Source organism: Macaca mulatta, chromosome 16, assembly GCF_049350105.2.
Source record: "Macaca mulatta isolate MMU2019108-1 chromosome 16, T2T-MMU8v2.0, whole genome shotgun sequence".
Taxonomy (NCBI): domain Eukaryota; kingdom Metazoa; phylum Chordata; class Mammalia; order Primates; family Cercopithecidae; genus Macaca; species Macaca mulatta.
The window spans coordinates 91,527,826-91,548,930 of NC_133421.1; the positions used below are offsets into that span (position 1 = coordinate 91,527,826).

The following is a 21,105-nucleotide window of genomic DNA, read 5'->3' on the forward strand; positions in this document are numbered from 1 at the left end:
TTGACACCCTGGAGCCCAGCCAGGGAATCAAGCAGCTCTCCCTCTGGCAGCATCCGAGCTGCACAGGCCAGGCCTGCCTCCCCATTCCCTCAGCAGGGACCGGCAATCGCAGCCAGAGTCTTCTGCGCTGTTCTAGACTGTGCTGCCTAGGGCTGGTGTCGCTGGGAGTCACATTCTTTTCTTCCCAGATAGTTCCAAGAGGCCCAGCAGCCACAGCACTTCAAAGGGGGCCCTGCCCTTCCCTTCCCACCACCCCACCAGGGTCATCTTCCCTTTTGTCTCCTAAAGCCTGTCAGGCAGCAGAGGAGCCAGGCCCTCCCCCGCCAGACCCTGAAAATGCCAAGCAGTAGACAGCCCTGGCTCCTTCAGGGGCATTTATTTCCCAGTCAGAAAAGGAGAAGCAGGGACAGGTGCCTCTGCCTGAGCCTGGCAGACACAACATGAAGACCAGGGACGGGGTCGGGGAGGCACAGGAGACAGCTCTCAGCAATGTGTGCACTTGGTCCCTTGTTTGTTCTTGGCTGGGTCAGGGAGGGCCTGCTAGGGGTGGTGGCACCGAGAGCCTGGGGAAACAGGCGGCAGGCCAGCGGCCCAGGGACAGCGCGGACGGAGGCAATAAATACTGATGGCCAGGCAGGGCTCCTGGCTGGGCCCAGGTGGGGTGAGTGAGGCTGTCCATTGACGGCTCTCTAGGGGGTGGGTTCTGGGCGCTGTCCGCTGAGACAGAAAAGGCAGAGGCAGGACAACACCCAGCCTCCTGGATGGTACTGAGGTGACTTGAGTTTTGGCAATTTGGCTTTCCCCAAGCCGCTGGAGCCATCTCCACAGTCCTGGCCATGGGAGGGGGCGGGCTGGCCAGGCACTGGTGGGCTGGGGAGCAGCAGCAGCACACCCCACATGTCCCTGGGTCACTGGGTTCGCCACTGGGGAAGGGACGGGGAGGCCACATGCTCATGCAGACACAGGGAGTTAGAGGCTAGTGAGGCCCCACGGCACACTCCACATGTTAAGGCATCATGGTTAGACGGGACTGACAGCGACAAAGGGGCTGGCCAGGGAGCAGCAGGGCTGGAGGATGGCCCGGCCCCCACAAGACCCTGCATCCCACACCCCAGCTCCACCACGGAGCAGCAAACGCACACGTCCAGGGGCAACCACGGGGCCTGGAGAATGGCTGCTCCGCTCCTTCCTTAAGCCAGGCCTCAGGTGTGACAGGGAGATAGAACCTGGGGGGCACGGAAAGGGCAGCAGAGGCCTGGCTGGGGCCTCTCTCCCCCACAGCACAGGCAGAAGCAGCAACGAGACACAAGACCACCGAGGAGGCTGGGCCTGTGGGCGGGGGAGGGTTGAGGAGGGGGGTCGGAGGCACTCGGTTGAGCCAGGCCAGGGAGGCGGACCAGGGTGGGAGGGGCACGGAGGGCCTGTCAGCACTTTGGTATGGGGAGGGGAGGGGCTGGGGGGACACATCCGCCTGTCCGTCGTCCGTCCGTCCGTCTGCCCTGCCTGCTTCTGGCTGGGCTCAGTCCTTCCAGTCCTTCTTGATGGTGAGATTCCACTCCCAGGACAGGTGGTCGGTCTTGTCGTCGTCTGTGAAGCGGGACTTGATGCTGTAGCTGCCCCGGGCCAGCATACCCTTGGGTGCCTCCTCCACGGGGGTCAGGAACTCGTACTCCTCGGCCCGGGGCCCATAGCTGCCTACCATGTAGTCAGTCTTGTCAACTGCGGCACAAGGAAGAGGGCGGTCAGCGGCCCTGCGTCCCCGCTGGGCAGCACGCACCCAAACGGCCCCCTCCGCCCTGCCCGGGGCCCCACTCACTCTTGACGCCTTTCCTGTACGTGTGCTGGATGTACTTCATGCCGGACACGATCTCTCTGTTAACCTGCAGGACCCGAAGCGAAGATCAGGGAAGGTCGGCCCCAGTCCCGCCTCCCTCCCTGGCCACAGCAGCCGACAGCTTACCCGGAAAGAGATTTTTATCCGGTACTCTACACCCTCTTTCAGCACAAACGACTGCTTCTTGAAGCTCTCCAGGTCACCTGTTGGGGGGACCTCTCCTTCAGTGACTGCCCAGCAGCCCCGCGCCCCCAGCCCTGCGCGGCCCCTTGGCTGCACTTCCCGAGATCCCCACCAGGGGCCGCCCGAACCCCCGCAGCCGCAGGGCGCTCACCTGTCAGGTCCAGCTCCAGGGGGCCCGGGGCCGAGCTGCACACCAGGGTCAGGCCAGTCACGACGACGTTGGGGACGTTGGGGTCTGGGGAGTGACAGGAGGTGAGGGCCTCACCCCCGCCAGTGGAAGCAGGGGCTGGGGAGCGGCAAGACAGCTGGAGTGCACGGGTGGTCACCGGGCTCCCGCAGCCCAGACTCACCTGCCGAAACGGCCACGCGGCCCAGCAGGGCCTCCTTGTACTTTCGCAGGCTCTCATCGTCCTTGTCCAGCTCCTGGATCTCCTGGATGCTCTTCTGGGCCGGGGGCTTGTAGTTGACCGAGTGCTCATCTTCCTCGTTCTCTGCTGCAATCTGGGCCAGCTGCTCGGCTGTGGGCTCCTGCTCAGCCATGCTCACGCTTAGCCTGGGTCAGGACACCTGTGGGCGGGACGGTGGCAGGCCTTGGACCTGGATCCCCAACGGAAGCGCACTTTCTGAGCAGAAGCGTGGACTGCAGCCAGAGCTCCAAAAGGGCTCCAAGGGGGCCACCCTCGCTCCTCTCCTCCGCCCAACTCCTCCTCAGGGGCATCCTCTGGGGCAGTGTGAGGTGCCCCACGCCAGGTATAACATCTGAGACAAAATGGGAACTGCAGCCGGTCCTGGGGAGAGAGGGCACACCTCCCCCTCCACGATGGAGGAGGCAGCAGCCCCCGGCATGCGTGGGGCGGGGCTAGTAGGCCCCAGACCCAACTGGCAGGGCCCACACTAAAGCCTCTCTTATGGGCTTGCTGCTCCTGAGCTGCCCAGGCCCTTGCCCTACCGGGTAACGGGGCTGGGTATCCCTCAGTAGGGATGCTCCTCTGGCCGCGCTAGTCACATGTAAACCTGTGTGGTCGGCTCATCCTCATCCTCATCCTTCAAACAGGATGCCCCTGGAGCTCGGATGCTAGAGGCAGCCAGAATACCGCAGGGAGCCAACGGGGCACAGGGGATCCTAAGTATCTCCGGTTTCTCTACAATTGTGAGAGTCTGTGACCTACACTTGGGAGCTACCACAGCCGCTCAGTACCGTTGGGCCCTCTTGTAGATCGGGAGCCGGGAGTGCCCGGGGCAGCACTGACCCGGCAGGGACCCGAGCGCGGGAATGTCAGGCTCAGATTCTTCCCGGCAGCGTGGGAGGTGGATCAGGGAGCAGCCCACCCGGGACGCCCAGGCTGGGGTCCAGGCCGCCCTGCTTCCTCCAGGCGCTGGGGCCTCTGCGCCGCGCAAGGGTGGCCGCAGGCGCCGGGATCCTAGGGCGCGGCCCGCACTTCCGCAGGGCCCGCAATCCGCGCCGGGCGTGGCCCGGGCGCTGGGGGAGGCCGCGCCCCAATCCCCGCGTCGCCCCGGAACGCCATGGACCGCGGCTGCCGGCCCGGCGCCCCCCGCGTCCCCAGGGAGGGGTCCTCCGGTCTGGCCCGGGCCCCACGCGCTTCGGCGGCCATGAAAGAAGCTCAGGGGCGCTCGGGCGGGGCTCGCAGTCCCCTGGCCCCCGCCGCCCCTCCGGCCCGGGTCCCGCACGTGGGTCCGGGGCCGCCACCACCCGGTCCCGCCCCGGCCCCGCCCTGACCCGCGCCGCCCTGGTCCGCTGTCACCGCGCCCCCGCCCGCCGAGACCCCGCCGGGGGCTCAGGGCGGGGCGCGAACAAAGGCGGAAGCCCCTACCCCGGCGCCCCCCGCCTCCGCCGGCGCCGCCGGTCCCCTCCCCGGCCCGCCGCCTCCGCCCCGCCACGGCCACTCACCGGAGGGTTCGGCCGCGCGGCTCAGGCTCCCTCCCGCACTAAATGACGAACGTCGTCGGCCGCTCCGCCCGCCCTGCCTGTCACTTCCGGGGTCACGAGACTTCCGCTCGCTCGGGCGGGGAAGGCCAGGGCGCATGCGCGGCGCGCGGGTGGCCGGGGGCACGGCGTCGCCATCTTGCGGCCGGGCCTCGTGGGCGCGTTCCGCGTGGGTTCTGGAGTCGTCACCTCTGTAAGCCAGGGCACTTCCCCCACGCGAGCCCAGGGCGCCCGCGCCCAGGAGGCGAGGTCCCGTCCCGCCTCTCGCCGCTGTCCAACCCGCGCCCACTGCAGGCCTGCGGCGGCCGCGTGGGCTTTGGAAGCTCGCGCAGGTGCAGTTCGCTGCCCTCCCCGGCCCAGTCGGTCCTACTGCGACTCTCGTTTCGGGGCCTTGTTATCTCGTCCCGGGACTTCGGGGAGGTAACGTGCACGGGGATTAAGTTCTCGTTAAACATAGGCGAGTGCGCCGGCGCGCGGGCCGCTCCAGAGCCTTGGTGTCTCCCGTGGAAGGACAGGGCTTTGGGACAAGGAGGAGCCCCTTGCACGCCCACGCCCCATGGAAAGCTCGTGGTGGGCGAGGGCGCAGCCGGGGCTTTTTTCTCCAGGTTGAGACAGAATTCATGCGCGGCTCGCGCGGCTACTTGGCGCAGGCACAGCTGCAGAGACCCTAGTATCCCTCAGGAATCTCGCGACTCCTCAGGACCAGAAGGCAGAGACCTCCTGGCACCGTGAGCAGATGAGGGGCTTCCTTAGCCTGGGCTTCACCGCAGACGCTCAGGTCCCCACTCCACTTGTTCCGAGATTTCACACATTCGCCCACAAGGACCGTGTTGAAGCATCAGGAACGGCCGCATAACGTGAGTGGCCTGGCCCAGCTGTAGTGCTCGCACTCAGCCCTGTGCTCTCCACTACTGGAGGCCAAGCCCCTAAAGGCCCTGCACCAGACACTGGGTGGGACGCTGCCCCACGTCCAGCCCGCAGCACTTGTTAGGGCTGTGGACTCGTTAGCGTGGACTCCTCTTTTTATTTATTTATTATTTTTTTGAGACGTAGTCTCTGTGTGTCACCCAGGCTTGAGTACAATGGCACAATCTCGGCTCACTGCAACCTCCACCTCTCAGGTTCAAGCAATTCTCCTGCCTCAGCCTCCCGACTAGTTAGGACTACAGGCGTGAACCAACATGCCCAGCTAATTTTTGTATTTTTAGTAGAGACAGGGTTTCACCACGTTGGCCAAGCTGGTCTCGAACTCCTGACCTCAGGTGATCCACCCGCCTCAGCCTCCAAAGTTCTGGGATTACAGGTGTGAGCCACCACGCCTGGCCACCCCACCTCTTTTAATCACTCTTGAGCTCCAAGCAGACAGGGCCTTGTCTGGCCCATACTGCCAGGCTTCTGGCAGGGAACCCAGACTGGCCAAGAGAAGCGGACACCACTCGCACACACGCGCGCAGCTGCTTTGTTCAGACACATAAATGAACACAGGAGGGCATTTTTGGGAGCCACTCTGCCCAGCCCCAAATTCTTTTGAGCTATTTTCAGCTGATGCCTGCTCCCACCACCCACACCCTACACCCTGTCCCAGGCAATCACAGTCCTGCTTTTAGTATCTATAAACTTGCCTCTGATGGACACTTCACATAAATGACGATTATACTGTGTAATGTTTTTGAGGCTGACTCATGTTTTAGAGAGTATTTTATCCTTTTAAGATTCGATTGTGTGGGTATACATTTTGTTTGTAACTATTCCAGTTGGCAAACATTTGGATGGTTTCTTTTTTGTGCATTATGAATAATGCCGCCATAAACATTTAGGAACATTATAAACCATTATAAACATTGCATTAAGCCTTTTCATGAACATGTGCTTTCATTTCTCTTGGGTAGATTCCTGAGTGGAAGTCCCCAAATGTTTCCCAATGTAGGTGTGCCACTTTGCACCCCCTGGCAACACTGGGCTGCTCCAGGTGGCCACAGGCTTGGCAACACCTGCTGTGCTCAATCCCAGCTGTACGAATGTGAAGCAGTGTCGTGTCACACTGTGGGTTGCACCTGCATTTCCCTGATGAGTCTTCCTGGGCAGAAACCTATTTAAATCTTTCCTCATTTTTAATTGGGCTGTCTGAGTTATGAGTACTCACATATCCTATATACAGTCCTTTATCAGATATATGAGATGGGGTGCTGTAGCTCACACCTGTAATCCCAGCACTTTGGGAGACTGAGGCGGGCGGATCACCTGAGGCCAGGAGTTCGAGACCAGCCTGGCCAACATAGTGAAACACAATCGCTACCAAAAATACAAAAATTAGCCGGATGTGGTGGCGCACGCCTGTAGTCCCAGCTATTCGGGAGGCTGAGGCAGGAGAACTGCTTGATCCCAGAAGGCAGAGGCTGCAAGAGCAAAACTCAGTCTCCAAAAAAAAAAAAAAAAAAAAGATATGTGATTTGCAGACATTTTATGTGGTTTGTCTTTCATTTTCTTTTTTTTTTTTTTTTTTTTTTTGAGACGGAGTCTCGCTCTGCCGCCCAGGCTGGAGTGCAGTGGCCGGATCTCAGCTCACTGCAAGCTCCGCCTCCCGGGTTTACGCCATTCTCCTGCCTCAGCCTCCCGAGTAGCTGGGACTACAGGCGCCCGCCACCTCGCCCGGCTAGTTTTTTGTATTTTTTTAGTAGAGACGGGGTTTCACCATGTTAGCCAGGATGGTCTCGATCTCCCGACCTCGTGATCCGCCCGTCTCGGCCTCCCAAAGTGCTGGGATTACAGGCTTGAGCCACCGCGCCCGGCCTTTTTTTTTTTTTTTTTGAGACGGAGTCTCGCTCTGTCGCCCAGGCTGGAGTGCAGTGGCCAGATCTCAGCTCACTGCAAGCTCCGCCTCCCAGGTTCACGCCATTCTCCTGCCTCAGCCTCCCGAGCAGCTGGGACTACAGGTGCCCGCCACCTCGCCCGGCTAGGTTTTTTTTTTTTTTTTTTTGTATTTTTTAGTAGAGACGGGGTTTCACCTTGTTAGCCAGGATGGTCTCGATCTCCTGACCTCGTGATCTGCCCACCTCGGCCTCCCAAAGTGCTGGGATTACAGGCTTGAGCCACCGCGCCCGGCCTGTCTTTCATTTTCTTAATGATGTCTTCTAAGGGGCAAAACCTTTTATTCTAGTGAAGTAGTTTTTTTCCACATGGCTCATGCCTTTGCTATCCTGAGAACTCCTGAGCTGAGGAAGGCAGATCACTTGAGCCCTTGGTGTCAAGGCTGCAGTCAGCTATGATTGTACCACTGCACTCCAGCCTGGGTGACAGAGACCCTATCTCAAAAACAAACTCTTAGCCCAACTGGATATTGTAAAGATTTTCCCTCGTATTTTCTTCTGTGATCTTCTGCTATATTTTATGCTTGTTGACACTTAGATCTACAGTCCATATTTTTTAGGTTAACTTTTGCATACGGAGTGAACATCTTTTCTGTGTGTAGGAACATCCACCTGTCCTGGCACCTCTTGTTGAGAAACTGCGATTTCCCCCAGTGCAATGCCTCGCCGTCTTTGTTGAAAATTTATTCACCATAGGCTGGGCACGGTGGCTCACGCCTGTAATCCCAGCACTTTGGGAGGCCGAGGAGGGTGGATTACATGAGGTCAGGAGTTTAAGACCAGCCTGGCCAACATGGTGAAGTGTGGTCTCTACTAAAAAATATAAAACTAGCCAGGCATGGTGGCGCATGCCTGTAATCCTAGCTACTCGGGAGGCTGCGGCAAGAGAATTGCTTGAAACCGGGAGGCAGAAGTTGCAGTGAGCCGAGATTGTGCCATTGCACTCCAGCCTGGGTGACAAGAGCAAAACTCTGTCTCCAAAAAAAAAAAAACCAAAAAAAGGCCGAGCGCGGTGGCTCACACCTGTAATCCCAGCATGTTGGGAGGCTGAGGCAGATGGATCACAAGGTCAGGAGATAGAGACCATCCTGGCTAACATGGTGAAACCCCATCCCTACTAAAAATACAAAAAATTAGCTGGGCATGGTGGCGGGCACCTGTAGTCCCAGCTACTTGGGAGGCTGAGGCAGGATGATGGTGTGAACCAGGGAGGCAGAGCTTGCAGTGAGCTGAGATCGCACCACTGCACTCCAGCCTGGGCGACAGAGCAAGACTCCATCTCAAAAAAAAAAAAAGAGGCTGGGAGCGGTGGCTTAAGCCTGTAATCCCAGCACTTTGGGAGGCCGAGACGGGCGGATCACGAGGTCAGGAGATTGAGACCATCCTGGCTAATACAGTGAAACCGTCTCTACTAAAAAATACAAAAAAATTAGCTGGGCGAGGTGGTGGGCGCCTATAGTCCCAGCTACTCGGGAGGCTGAGGCAGGAGAATGGCGTGAACCCGGGAGGCGGAGCTTGCAGTAAGCCGAGATCCCGCCACTGCACTCCAGCCTGGGTGACAGAGCGAGACTCCGTCTCAAAAAAAAAAAAAAGACCCTGTTTCAAAATAAAAAATTGTTTTGACTACTCTAGGTCCTATAAATGTCCACATAACTTTATTAATATACATTTAACTTATATTTTATTAATACAAATTTTAATTTCTATAAAAAGGCCTGGGAAAAGGAATTTGATAGGAATTCTGTTGACTCTATAGAACAATCTGGGGAGAACTACCAACTTAACAATACTGTATCTCCCAAACCATAAAAGTGGAAATTTAGCTCAGTATTTTAGCTTTCAGTGCACAAGTCTGGCACTTTATTGTTAAATTTGTTCCTAAGTATTTTAGTCTCTCTAGTACTGTGTGATTGGAATTTTCTTAATGTCATTTTTGGCTTGTTGGTTGCTAATATATAAAATACAACTGATTTATATGTTGATTTTATATCCTGCAACCCTGAAAACTCACTGGTCTGTAAGATTCTTCAAAATTTTGTACACATAGGGCCAGGCATGGTGGCTCATGCCTGTAATCCCAGCACTTTGGGAGGCCAAGGCGGGCGGATCACCTGAGGTCAGGAGTTCAAGACCAGCCTGGCAAACATGGTAAAAATCCCATCTCTACTAAAAATACAAAATTAGCTGGGCGTGATGGGAGATGCCTATAATCCCAGATACTCGGGAGGCTAAGGCAGAAGAATTGCTTGAACCCAGGAGGCGGATGTTGCAGTGAGTTGAAATGGCACCATTGCACTCCAGCCTCAGCAGCAGAGAGACCCTGTCTCTCAAAAAAAAAAAAAAAAACCCAAAAGACACACACACAGACATATGTCTTTGCCAATGCTATGTCCTAGAATGATGGCATCACATTATTTTAACTGACTTTCTTGCATCACTGGAACTTTTAAAATAATTTTGTTTTTTAAAAACCTTTTTTTTTTTTTTGAGATGGAGTGCAATGGCACGATCTTGGCTCACTGCAAGCTCCACCTCCCGGGTTCAAGCGATTCTCCTGCCTCAGCCTCCTGAGTAGCTTGGGACTACAGGCACGTGCCACCATGCCCAGCTAATTTTTGTATTTTTAGTAGAGACGGGGTTTCACCATTGTGGCCAGGATGGTTTTGATCTCTTGACCTTGTGATCTGCCGGCCTCAGCCTCCCAAAGTGCTGGGATTACAGGCACGAGCCACCACACGCGGCCGAAACTTTTTAAGATAGGATCTATGTTGTTCGAGCTGGATTCGAATTCCTGGGCTCAAGTGATCCTCCTACCTCAGCCTCCCAGGTAGCTGGGACTATAGGCATGTACTACTTTGTCCAGCTTCCAGCTTTTTCCATGTTTGTGAACTGCCTATTCATGTTCTTGGTGGTAATTGTTTCCCAAGGTTCTGTTTGTTTTGAGTTTGTGAGACTGTCTGATTTACAGAAGTTTTTGTTTTTTGGGTCTTGCTCTGTCATCCAGGCAGTACAGCAGCACAATCTTGGCTCCTGGCAGCCTCGACCTCTGGAGCTCACGGGATCCTCCCACCTCATCCTCCCAAGTAGTTGGGACCACAGGTAGCACCACCATGCCCAGTTAATTTTTTTTTTTTTTTTATGTTACAGCAATGAGTCTGGGTACTTTTTGTATTTTTTTTGTAGAGATGGGTTTTGCCATGTTGCCCAGGTTGGTGACTTACAGAAGTTAAAAAAGTCCTTACTGTCCTGCAAAGATAGGGACTCTTCTTTTTTACCTAACAATACCATGAACACACCCACCACAACTGCCAATGCTTTCTGACATCTAATAGTCTCTGCTCAATTTTCCCCAAGTTTCTTCTTCTTGCAATCGTGTCCCCACATCAGGGTCTGGACAGAGGCCACGCTGTGCACTGGGAGGCCACTGCCTCCATTTCCTCTTCTGTGCTTCGTGCCACTCAGGTGTTGAGGAGCAGGTGTTTTGCTGACAATGTCCTGTGTTCTGGATTTGCTGGGCTGATCCCTCCGGTGTCCTGTGGACCCTCTCCCATCCTCTGCCCTTCTTAGGCAGGAGGAGCCCAGTGCGAGTTCTAGAGGCAGTGCTGGGGGCCTTCTGCTGCTTCACCTCATTGGACTTGTCTTCTGGTCCTACCTGTAGTGAGGTATGGTTGGTTCTGGGAAGCTGGGCTGGTCCGGTCCACCCATTATCAGTGGCCTCCTCAACTGTCATCGTCAATTTTCACTGTTTCTCACATGCATCATTTTATTGGGCACTGCAAAATGCTGATTTTCTAATTTTGGGATTTTTTTGAGAAAGTCTTGCTCTTTTGCCTGGGCTGGAGTGCAGGGGCACACTCGTGGCTCACTGCAACCTCCGCCTCCTGGGTTCAAGTGATTCTCATGCCTTGGCCTCCCAAAGTGTTGGGGTTACAGGCGTGAGTCACCGTGCCTGGCCTGATTTTCTAATTATTTCTGTATTTCTTAGCTGGAGTTCTTTATTTTTTTAAAAAAGGACCCCCTGTCATCAATTGTTGCCCCAAAATTAAATACTTCATACAGAAAAGACAAATGCCTGATTCTTTCCTTTTATTTCCCGATTTTTATAAGTCAGTGCCCTTACAACTTCCAAAGGTAAACATGAGGTTTCTTTCCTTAAGCAGCAGCATCAACTCTTGGATGTTGATATATTCAACACAAGCTAAAAAAAAAGGAATCTTAAGTCTTAAGATATCATTAAGAGTAACTTGAATTACTTATGAAGGATTTATATACTAAATATATGCTCACATTAATTTTCATATATAGATATTAATTTACAAGTAATTAACATGCTACAACATTTTATAATTCACTTCAATAATGTGTAGAGATAACATAAAAATTAACTCTAGCCTACCTTAGGCTGCATGATCACAGACAAGCTGATGTAATTAAAATGAAAAGATTTATTTCCTGGTACTTTCATGGCTTTATTTTTACATTAAAATCTTTCATGATGTATTATTTATTGCTATCTTTCACCAAATGGTTGGCCAGTCAATCCCAGGGTGACTTCTTAATAATAACAGCTAATACATGTAAACCATAAACATTTATGAAAATTATACACCCTCATATAAATTTCATTATAACATACATAAATTACAAAAGAAAGAAAAAGTCAACGAGGATATGGGGGAAGCCAAAAGGAATACAAACTAACAAATGAACCTAACTATGTACAAATTATGCAAATCACATAATTTGCAGGAGGAGGTGGAAAGAAAAGATCTAGGCAACGTTTGAAACCAGTACTGTAGACGCTACAGGTCAAACACAAAAACAACAGTGCACAATTAAGGAAGGTGCCCTCCATAGTGACTGTGCCTCCTGGGGGCACAGGTTGAGCAGTTCACCTACAGCACTGACATGGCATAAGTGAATGTCGTGTCAATCTGAGAGCCAGGTTTACCCCTGTCACAGGAAGAAACTACACATAAGGAAAGGGGCAGGTGAGACCGGAACAGTAGGAACTGGACAGCTACAGAAACCAACGGGGGTAAATGCATAAGCACGTGTCACAGATCCACTTCCCAGCTCTGTCCCAGGAGGGCCCAGAAGCAACAAGCACAGCCATTGCCCAGGTCTTGGTTGCTAAATCCGTCTCCAGTGAGGGAGGGCTCCCTGGAGAAGTAGCTGGGTCCAGAGCTGGGACAAGGAAAACCGAAGACATCCCAAAATAAGGAAGTGCTTAAATAAGGATGGGGCACAGGAGACAATCTCCAGGAGCTCCCAGTGGCCAAAGCATGACAGTATCAGATTATGACTCACAGACTCAAACAAACATCCCTTGAGTTCATACTGATACACACATCTAAAGAAAGAAATGGTAGGTCTGGCGCAGTGGCTCATGCCTGCAATCCCAGCACTTTGGGAGGCCAAGGCGGGCGGATCACTTGAGCTCAAGAATTTGAGACCAGCCTGAGCAACATAAGGAAACCCCATCTCTACAAGAAATACAAAAACTTAGCTGTGCATGGTGGTGAGCACCTGTGGTTCTAGCTACTCAGGAGGCTGAGATGGAAGGATCACTTGAGTCCGGGAGGTCGAGGCTGCAGTGAGCCATGATACAGCCACTGCACTGCAGCCTGAGCGACAGAGCAAGACCCTGTCTCAGAAAAAAAAAGCTGGAGAAGGGACTGCTCTTTCTTAGAGACGAATTCCAATTAATAAACGTCAAAGGAATGAGGAAAATGCAAAAATCACCTTTGAAAACTAAGTTAATAATTACTGCATTGCAAGACCCACCAGTGGATGCTGAAATCGGTGGGTAGGCCGGGTGCGGTGGCTCACGCCTGTAATCCTAGCACCTTGGGAGGCCGAGGTGGGTGGATTGCCTGAGCTCAGGAGTTCAACACCAGCCTGGGCAACATGGTGAAACCCCGTCTCTACTAAAAATACAAAAAAAATTACCTGGGCATGGTGGCGTGTGCCTGTAATCGCAGCTGCTTGGGAGGCTGAGATGGGAATTGCTTGAAGCTGGGAGGCGGAGGTTGCAGTGAGCTGAGATTGTGCCACTGCACTCCAGCCTGGGTAACAGAGTGAGACTCCATCTCAAAAAAAAAAAAAAAAAATTAGAAATTAGTGGGTAAAACTTGGAAGAGAAACAGACATTCACTTAGTCTGGAAGTATCTCCCCAAGGTATTTATGGATGACAAAGGGAAAACAGTAACTATGTAGTGGAGAAGGCCCGGCAGCCGCAACTGCCACCTGAACTAATACGACCAAGAGTTGGACAGACTGACATTGCATATCTCCACTATGCATTGAGAAGAGGACATCCCAGCTGTGGTATTCATGCCAAAAAATAAACCAGCAGGGCATGGTGGCTCAGGCCTGTAATCCCAGCACTTTGGGAGGCCAAGGCAGATGGATCACAAGGTCAGGAGTTCAAGATCAGCCTGGCCAGCATGGTGAAACCTTGTCTCTACTAAAAATACAAAAATTAGCCAGGCGTGGTGTTGGGCGCCTGTAATCCCAGCTACTTGGGAGGCGGAGGCAGGAGAATCGCTTGAACCTGGGAGGCAGAGGTTGCAGTGAGCTGAGATCACACCACTGCACTCCAAATTGGGAGACAGAGTGAGACTCCATCTCAAAAAAAAAAAACCAAAAAAACAAAAACCTTGTCCAGTCATAAGGTCGGAGTCCCCAATGCAAGGGACATTCTACGAAACAGCTGACAGTACCCTTCAAAAGTGTCAAGGTCATAAAAGACAAAAGCTTCTTTTCTATAAATCTGAATATAAAAATGGTAACATTTCAGGAAATTCGTAGTTAAACAGAGAAATAGACTGACATTAATAGGCTGTGTTGGGTGTGGTGGCTGACGCCTGTAATTCCAACACTTTGGGAGGCCAAGGCAGGAGGATCCCTAGAGTGCAAGAAGAGTGCACGAGTTCGAGACCAACCTGGGCAACATGGTGAGACCCCATCTATACAGTTTTAAAAACCAGCCAGGCGCGGTGGTGGTTGCCTGTAGTCCCAGCATAAGGAGGCTGAGGTGGGAGATCCCTTGATCCTGGGAGTTCCAGGATGCAGTTAGCTGTGTTTGTGCCACTGCACTCTAGCCTGGACATCAGAGGGAGACCTTGTCTCAAAACACAATTTTTAAAAATTTAGTTTTTAGTTTTTTTTTTTTAAAGATACTGAGATGGTACTATGTCCATTTCAGCAAGAATATCATAGCACTTTTCAGACAAGTTTTTTTTTTTTCTTTTTTTTTGAGACAGAGTCTTGCTCTGTCACCCCGGCTGGAGTGCAGTCGTGCGATTTTGGCTTACTGCAAGCTCTGCTCCCGGTTTCATGCCATTCTCCTGCCTCAGCCTCCCAAGTAGCTGGGACTACAGGCGCCCACCACCACGCCTGGCTAATTTTTTTGTATTTTTAGTAGAGATGGTGTTTCACCGTGTTAGCCAGGATGGTCTCGATCTCCTGACTTTGTGATCTGCCTGCCTCAGCCTCCCAGTGTGCTGGAAATACAGGCGTGAGCCACTGTGCCTGGCCTGAGACAAGTTTTTCTATAAAACTTAATGACATAAGGTAATAGGAAGAGACATGATCCTCATCTTTATGTAACTGGAGTTCAGGTATTCATTATGCTCAACAAAATCAACCTTTTATGATGCTACTTTGTTGAATGTGATGAATGCCACTGATAATAGGAAATTTAATTCCATTTAGGATATGTGTGTTTCCAAGTAAAGTCCTTCTAAATCTGCCACGGTGGCGATTTATCCATGGTAACGTCTATTCAGTCCAGACATAAAAAAGATAGAGATTAAAGACATTAAAAAAAAAAAGAATTACAAAGAAGAAACTGCAAAGCAAAATCACAATGAGATATTACTTCACACCCAGTAGGATGACTAAACTATAAAAGATGAGTGTTGGTGAGAATGTGGAGAAATTGGAACCCTCATACATTGCTGGTAGAAATATAAAATGCTGCAGCTGCTTCGAAAAGTCTGGCAGTTCCTCAAAAAATTAAAGTTACCTCATGACCCAGCAATTCTACTCGAGAATTGAAAAGATGTTAATATAAAATGTATATAAAAATGTTCACAGCAGCATCATTCTTATAAAGTCATGGAGTGGAGGTAACCCCAATGTCCATGAACAGATGAATAGACAAAAAAAACCGTGGTATATCTATGCCAGTAGTCGGCCATAAAAAGGAATAGTCTTAGACATAGTATAACACAGATGCACCTTAAAAACGCTGGCTGGGGATGGGCACGGTGGCTTACGCCTGTAATCCTAGCACTTTGGGAGGCCAAGACGGGCAGATCAGGAGATAGAGACCATCCTGGCTAACAGGGTGAAATGCCGACTCTGCTAAAAACACATCTGCCACGTGGTGGTGGGTGCCTGTAGTCCCAGCTACTCAGGAGGCTGAGGCAGAATGGTGTGAACCCAGGAGATGGAGCTTGCAGTGAGCTAAGATTACGCCACTACACTCCAGCCTGGGAGACAGCGAGACTGTCTCAAAAAACAAAAAAAACACTGGCTGGAAGCTGGGTGTAGTGGCTCATGCCTGTAATCCCAGCACTTTGGGAGGCCAGGGTAGGCAGATCACCTGAGGTCAGGAGTTCAAGACCAGCCTAGCCAACATGGGGAAACCCCATTTCTACTAAAAATACAGAAAATTAGTGGCTGGGCACAGTGGCTCACCCCTGTAATTCTAGCACGACCATCCTGGCTAACCTGTTTCTACTAAAAATACAAAAAATTAGCCGGGCATGGTGGCAGGCGCCTATAGTCCCAGCTACTCAGGAGGCTGAGGCAGAAGAATGGCGTGAACCCGGGAGGCGGAGCTTGCAATGAGCTGAGATCATGCCACTGCACTCCAGCCTAGGTAACAGAGCAAGACTCCGTCTCAAAAAAAAAAAAAAAGAAAAAAAATTAACTGGGCATGGTGGCGGGTGCCTGTAATCCCAGCTTCTTGGGAAGCTGAGGTAGAAGAATCACTTGAACCCGGGAGGCAGAGGTTGCAGTGAGCCGAGATTGCACCATGGCACTCCAGCCCAGGTGAGAAGAGTGAAACTCCATCTCAAAAAAAAAAAAAAAGGAAAAGAAAAAACAACTTTGCTGGATGTGGCAGCATGTGCCTGTGGTCCCAGTTACTTGGGAGGCTGAGGTGGGAAGATTGCTTGAGCCCAGGATTTGCATTTACAGTAAGCTATGATTGAGCTACCACACTCCAGCCTCGTGACAAAGCGAGACCCTGTCTCTTAAAAAAAGAAACCTGGCCGGGTGTGGTGGCTCATGCCTGTAATCTCAGCACTTTGGGAGGCCCAGGTGGATGGATCATGAGGTCAGGAGATCGAGACCATCCTGGCTAACATGATGAAACCGTCTCTACTAAAAATACAAAAACAAAATTAGCTGGGCGTTGTGGTGGGCGCCTGTAGACCCAGCTACTTGGGAGGCTGAGGCAGGAGAATGTCTTGAGCCCAGGAGGCAGAGCTTGCGGTGAGCCGAGATTGCACCACTGCACTCCAGCCTGGGCGACAGAGCGCCTCCGTCTCAAAAAAAAGAAATCTATTATGTTAAGTCAAAGAAGGTAGATACTAATGACACTGATTTTATGAAATGTCCAGAATAGGCAAATCCAGAGACAAAATGAAGGTTAGTGGTCGCTGGGGCTAGGGAGTGACTGCTAGTGGGTAGGTTTTTTTGTTGTTTTTTTTTTAAGACGGGGTTTCACTCTTGTTGCCCAGGCTGGACTGCAATGGCACGATCTTGGCTCACTGCAACCTCCACCTCCCAGGTTCAAGCAATTCTCCTGCCTCAGTCTCCCTAGTAGCTAGGATTACAGGCATGTGCCACCACGCCCGGCTAATTTTGCATTTTTAGTAAGAGACAGGGTTTCTCCATGTTGGTCAGGCTGGTCTCAAACTCCTGACCTCAGGTGATCCGCCCACCTCGGCCTCCCAAAGTGCTGAGATGACAGGCGTGAGCCACTACGCCTGGCCTAACTAGTGGGTAGGTTTTTTTTCTGAAATTCGATGGTGGTGGATGTGTGACACGGTGAATATAGGGAAAGCCGCTGACCTGTGCAGTGACTTTAAGTGGGTGAACTTCATAATGTTAATTACATCTCAATAAAGCTCTTACTTCCGACAACCCTGCAGTAAGTAACAGCATTCTCCCCGGAGGGTCCTGGGAAGGCAATTTGGTTCGCACCAATGTGTACCAAATGGAACCACAAAAGGGTAAATACCCTTTTGTGATTACTGAATGCTACTTTTTGAGCTAAAAAACTGGTTTTCTGGCCGGGCGCGGTGGCTCAAGCCTGTAATCCCAGCACTTTGGGAGGCCGAGACGGGCGGATCACGAGGTCAGGAAATCGAGACCATCCTGGCTAACACGGTGAAACCCCGTCTCTACTAAAAATACAAAAAACTAGCCGGGCGAGGTGGCGGGCGCCTGTAGTCCCAGCTACTTGGGAGGCTGAGGCAGGAGAATGGCGTGAACCTGGGAGGCGGAGCTTGCAGTGAGCTGAGATCCGGCCACTGCACTCCAGCCTGGGCGGCAGAGCGAGACTCCGTCTCAAAAAAAAAACTGGTTTTATTTTTTGTACTTTTTATTGGGGGCTGGTGGGACAGGGTCTCACTGTATTGCCCAGGCTGGATTCAAATCTCTGGGCTTAAGCAATCTTCCCAAGTAGCTGGATTACAAGGAAACACCACCATACCCAGGTATAAACAAGTTTTAAGAACAGTTTAGGCTGGGTGTGGTGGCTCACAGTGGTTCACACCTGTAATCCCAGCACTTTGGGAGATGGGCACTTGAGGTCAGGAGTTTGAGACCAGCCTGACCAACATGGTGAAACTCCATCTCTATTAAAAATACAAAAATTAGCTGGGTGTAGTGGAGCACAGGTGGAGTCCCAGCTACTCAGGAGGCTGCAGGCTGAGGCGGAATTGCTTGAATTTTGGAAGTGGAGGTTGCAATGAGCTGAGATCACGCCACTGCACTCTAGCCTGGGTGATAGACTCTGTCTCAAAAAAAAAAAAAAAAAAGAAAGCACTTTGTATTTTATATATATGTATATATATGTGTACATATACGTATATGTCTCTGTGTGTGTGTGTATATATTTTTTTGAAACGGAGTCTCACTCTGTCGCCAGGCTGGTGTGCAGTGGCACAATCTCAGCTCACTGCAACCTCCGACTCCCGGGTTCAAGCGATTCTCCTGCCTCAGCCTCCCGAGTAGCTAGGATTACAGGCATGCACCACCATGCCCAGCTAATTTTTGTATTTTTAGTAGAGACGGGGGTTTCACCATGTTGGCCAGGATGGTCTCAATCTTCTGACCTTGTGATTTGCCCTCCTCAGCCTCCCAGAGTGCTGGAATTACAGGCGTGAACCACCAAGACCAGCCTATATTTTATATATTTTTAAAACAAAACAGAAGTCAGTCTACTCCACGTCCTCTGCCTTCAGGTGTCATCTACATCGAGGCCCTCCATGCCGGGCCCCAGCCCGTGGCCTCCCTACACTGGCTGGCTCTTCCCCAGGCTAGACAACCTCTGGGTGATGTCCTCACAGGGCTCCTTCCTTCATGGCCTAGCAGGGGCCAGATATTAATGCCGTGTCAACTGCCCACCCTGGCCATGCTGGGGGCCTGGCTTGTTCTTGAGCCTTCCAAGTGTGTTCCCACCATGGGACCTTTGCACCTGCCATTCTCTGCCAGTGAAGCTTCCCCCAATACCCATTTATTTATTGAGGGCAGGCCTGACCCTGAAGAACTAAGACTGGCCGGGTCCCGCCCAGCTCCTCCCTGGTCCCTTTGTTTTCTTCCACAGCCTTTTCGCCATCTGACATCTTGCATTTCACTGTCTTGTCTTTTCTTCATTAGAATGTGTGTTCTACCAGGACAGAGATTTCGTGTTTCATTCACTGCTGGTTTCCCTGGCACCTGAAATGGTGCCTGGAGTGCAGCAGGCTCCACGTATCTGTGGGGTAAGAAAATGAACTTCCTGTGGGGCACGGTGGCTCACGCCTGTAATCCCAGCACTTTGGGAGGCCGAGGCGGGCGGATCACGAGGTCAGGAGTTCCAGACCAGCCTGGCCAACACAGTGAAACCCTGTCGCTATTAAAAATACAAAAATTAGCTGGGCGTGGTGGCAGGCACCTGTAATCCCAGATACTCAGGAGGCTGAGGCAGGGGAATTGCTTGAACCAGGAAGATGAAGGTTTGAGTGCTCCCTCAAAAAAAAAAAAAAAAAAAACTCTAAAATGAAGGACTGTATTACTAGATGGCTGAGAGGATAAATGAAATGTATGTAGAACGCCCAGCAGCGCTGCAGCCTCGGACACTGGCTGACCATTTGTGCAGCCTGAGAGAGGAGTGCTCTTGCAGCCTGTGTTCCCACCATGCCGCACACTCCACTCCCGTTAGGCTAGACTGCAACCTATCACTTGTATGTTTCCTGTATCAGACCATCAGTTCACTGTAGGTAAGAACCAAAAGTTTCTCATTTACATGACAACTCTGTTGCCAGATGCAGACATAACCATCTCATGAGATCTGAAAGGATTTCTGAGAGCAACAATGTAGCCCCTTGACCCACAGGAGGCTGAACACGATTCAATTAGCTTCCTAGTCTAAACTGCTTGTTAGATCTCTGTGCACACCAGCCAAAAGCCAGAGCACCTGTGGGAGCTGCACGCTGACACCTGAGACCCTCTCCAAGGACCCCAGGCTGAAGACAGAGCTGGGCAGGCCATGAGCCACCCTGGAAGAGCTCCAAGTCCCACAGGAATGCTGCCTCTCCTGCCTGGGGCTGGCCAGTTCCTACTCTCAACCCATGCCGGCCAGGGAAAGGGACCAGGAAGAACAGGGCTTCCCTTTTCTCCCCACATTTGAACACCCTGAGTGTAATCTGGCTTTGCCACCCTTCAGTCATATGTCCCATCTGGGTCAATCCCTGTGCTTTCTTTTTTTTCTAAGACGGCGTTGCACTCTTTTTCACCCAGGCTGGAGTGAAATGGCGCGATCTCGGCTCACTGCAACCTGCACCTCCCCGGTTCAAGCGGTTCTCCTGCCTCAGCCTCCGGAGTAGCTGGGATTACAGGCACATGGCACCACGGAACCACAGGACTGCCAGAGGCAGAGAAGGTTCCCCGCGAGTGCCCATGGGGCAAAGGCTCTCAGTTCAGTTTGTTGGCTATAGCTTGCTGCCTGAGCAAAACATCACTCAGTCACCAGGTGGGGGGGCAGCAGGGCGCTGGGCAGTGTGGAGTGTCTGCCCTGCAAGGCCCTGTGCCCGGAGGACTGGCAGCACCCTTCAGGAGAGGACCAGACAGCCCAGCTGGCCAAGACCTCAGGTCTACTTGCTGTCTGTGCAGTCAGTGGAAAAGCCCGCTCCTGTCTCATAAGCCCCCCAATGGGACAATAAATTAAATAGTTCTCTAGCCTTGGAAGTAAAGTAAGGTTTTGTGTTTTAGGAATAAGGAAATGAAGGCTGGGTACGATGAGGCTCAGCCCAGCTACCTGACCTGCTGCCCACCAAAAGCCCCAGTGGCTTCCAGACCCAGCCTCTACCCTAGTTATAAATGGCCAGCCCTGCCCCCACCCCAGGAACAGAATCAGGTCATTCTCCTTTGACCACTCGGCAGCACCTGCCTCAAAGACCCACCACTGGACCCCCAGCAAATGCCAGCTATTGTTTCTATGACATCATTTTCTCTACTTCCATAACCTCCAACCCTCCCAAGACCATGCCACATGTGGACACTACCTCAACGTGTCCACGTGCTATCAGCTGACAAACTGGAGAGGTCTGGCTCTAGGCAGTGCTCTCCTGCGGGCCAGCTGGTGCCTCTGCCCAGCCTGTCCGATGCGGAGCACTCCAGATGCTGACACCCCTCAGCAACGACACCTACCCACCCAGTCCCCCAAGGCCTCATAATACTTCATTCCCATGCCCCTCACTCCTGAGAATGCCAGTAAGCCCCAAATGCCAGTAAGTCATTCCTCCCTCCAAATACCTGTTACATCACTACTGCACAACCAAAGCAGTGCTGCCTGTCAGTCCTGGCATTTGTCACACCCTGCAGAGGCTGATCATACCAGTCCACCAGGTGCCCTCTCCACTTCCTAAGCAGCAGGGAGCCAGTCCTAGCACGGCCCCAGAGAGCAGCCCCCCTGCCTGGCATGAGCCTGCTCAGGTCTTGCTCCAACACTGAGGCCAGGCCAAGGGCACCTGCTTGGGGATAACCTGAT

At 52.2% G+C, this 21,105-nt stretch overlaps 1 protein-coding gene and 4 long non-coding RNA genes across 12 annotated transcripts; 1 reads left to right on the forward strand and 4 right to left on the reverse strand.

Annotated features, from left to right (window-relative positions):
* Positions 1–357: 357 nt before the first annotated feature.
* ARHGDIA (Rho GDP dissociation inhibitor alpha) lies at positions 358–3,983 on the reverse strand. 8 transcript variants are annotated; one of them, XM_077973362.1, is made up of 7 exons: positions 3,927–3,983; positions 2,368–2,584; positions 2,169–2,252; positions 1,961–2,037; positions 1,817–1,880; positions 1,686–1,719; positions 358–1,607 (listed from the first exon to the last, which is right to left on the reverse strand). In XM_077973362.1, the coding sequence occupies exons 2-7, from the start codon at positions 2,555–2,557 to the stop codon at positions 1,520–1,522; spliced, it is 537 nt and encodes a 178-aa protein (XP_077829488.1). In that variant the 5' UTR covers positions 2,558–2,584; positions 3,927–3,983; the 3' UTR covers positions 358–1,519. The 8 variants fall into 8 exon arrangements, with proteins under 8 accessions (XP_077829488.1, XP_077829486.1, XP_077829487.1 ...); XM_077973360.1 differs by having other exon boundaries at positions 358–1,226; positions 1,633–1,719; XM_077973361.1 differs by lacking the exon at positions 3,927–3,983 and adding an exon at positions 3,268–3,640 and having other exon boundaries at positions 358–1,226; positions 1,633–1,719.
* Positions 3,984–4,052: 69 nt separating this feature from the next.
* On the forward strand, positions 4,053–5,820 carry LOC144336061 (uncharacterized). The gene is made up of 2 exons (XR_013407482.1): positions 4,053–4,155; positions 4,568–5,820. It is a non-coding gene; the product is annotated as an uncharacterized LOC144336061 (long non-coding RNA).
* On the reverse strand, positions 4,074–6,409 carry LOC144336071 (uncharacterized). The gene is made up of 2 exons (XR_013407493.1): positions 6,225–6,409; positions 4,074–5,151 (listed from the first exon to the last, which is right to left on the reverse strand). It is a non-coding gene; the product is annotated as an uncharacterized LOC144336071 (long non-coding RNA).
* Positions 6,410–10,898: 4,489 nt separating this feature from the next.
* Positions 10,899–12,919, reverse strand: LOC106994156 (uncharacterized). Its single transcript, XR_001440624.3, has 2 exons — positions 12,782–12,919; positions 10,899–11,027 (listed from the first exon to the last, which is right to left on the reverse strand). It is a non-coding gene; the product is annotated as an uncharacterized LOC106994156 (long non-coding RNA).
* Positions 12,920–13,973: 1,054 nt separating this feature from the next.
* LOC144336069 (uncharacterized) lies at positions 13,974–19,108 on the reverse strand. The gene is made up of 2 exons (XR_013407490.1): positions 18,877–19,108; positions 13,974–15,117 (listed from the first exon to the last, which is right to left on the reverse strand). It is a non-coding gene; the product is annotated as an uncharacterized LOC144336069 (long non-coding RNA).
* Between the last annotated feature and the right edge of the window lie 1,997 nt (positions 19,109–21,105).

Excerpts from the sequence above, each read along its gene's own strand:
- ARHGDIA (XM_077973358.1), bottom strand. The coding sequence starts at position 2,557 with ATGGCTGAGCAGGAGCCCACAGCCGAGCAGCTGGCCCAGATTGCAGCA. Across the intron at positions 2,253-2,367 it reads CCGCGTGGCCGTTTCGGCAG|ACCCCAACGTCCCCAACGTC; the intron begins GTGAGTCTGGGC and ends GTCACTCCCCAG. Across the intron at positions 2,038-2,168 it reads CCTGGAGCTGGACCTGACAG|GTGACCTGGAGAGCTTCAAG; the intron begins GTGAGCGCCCTG and ends TCCCCCCAACAG.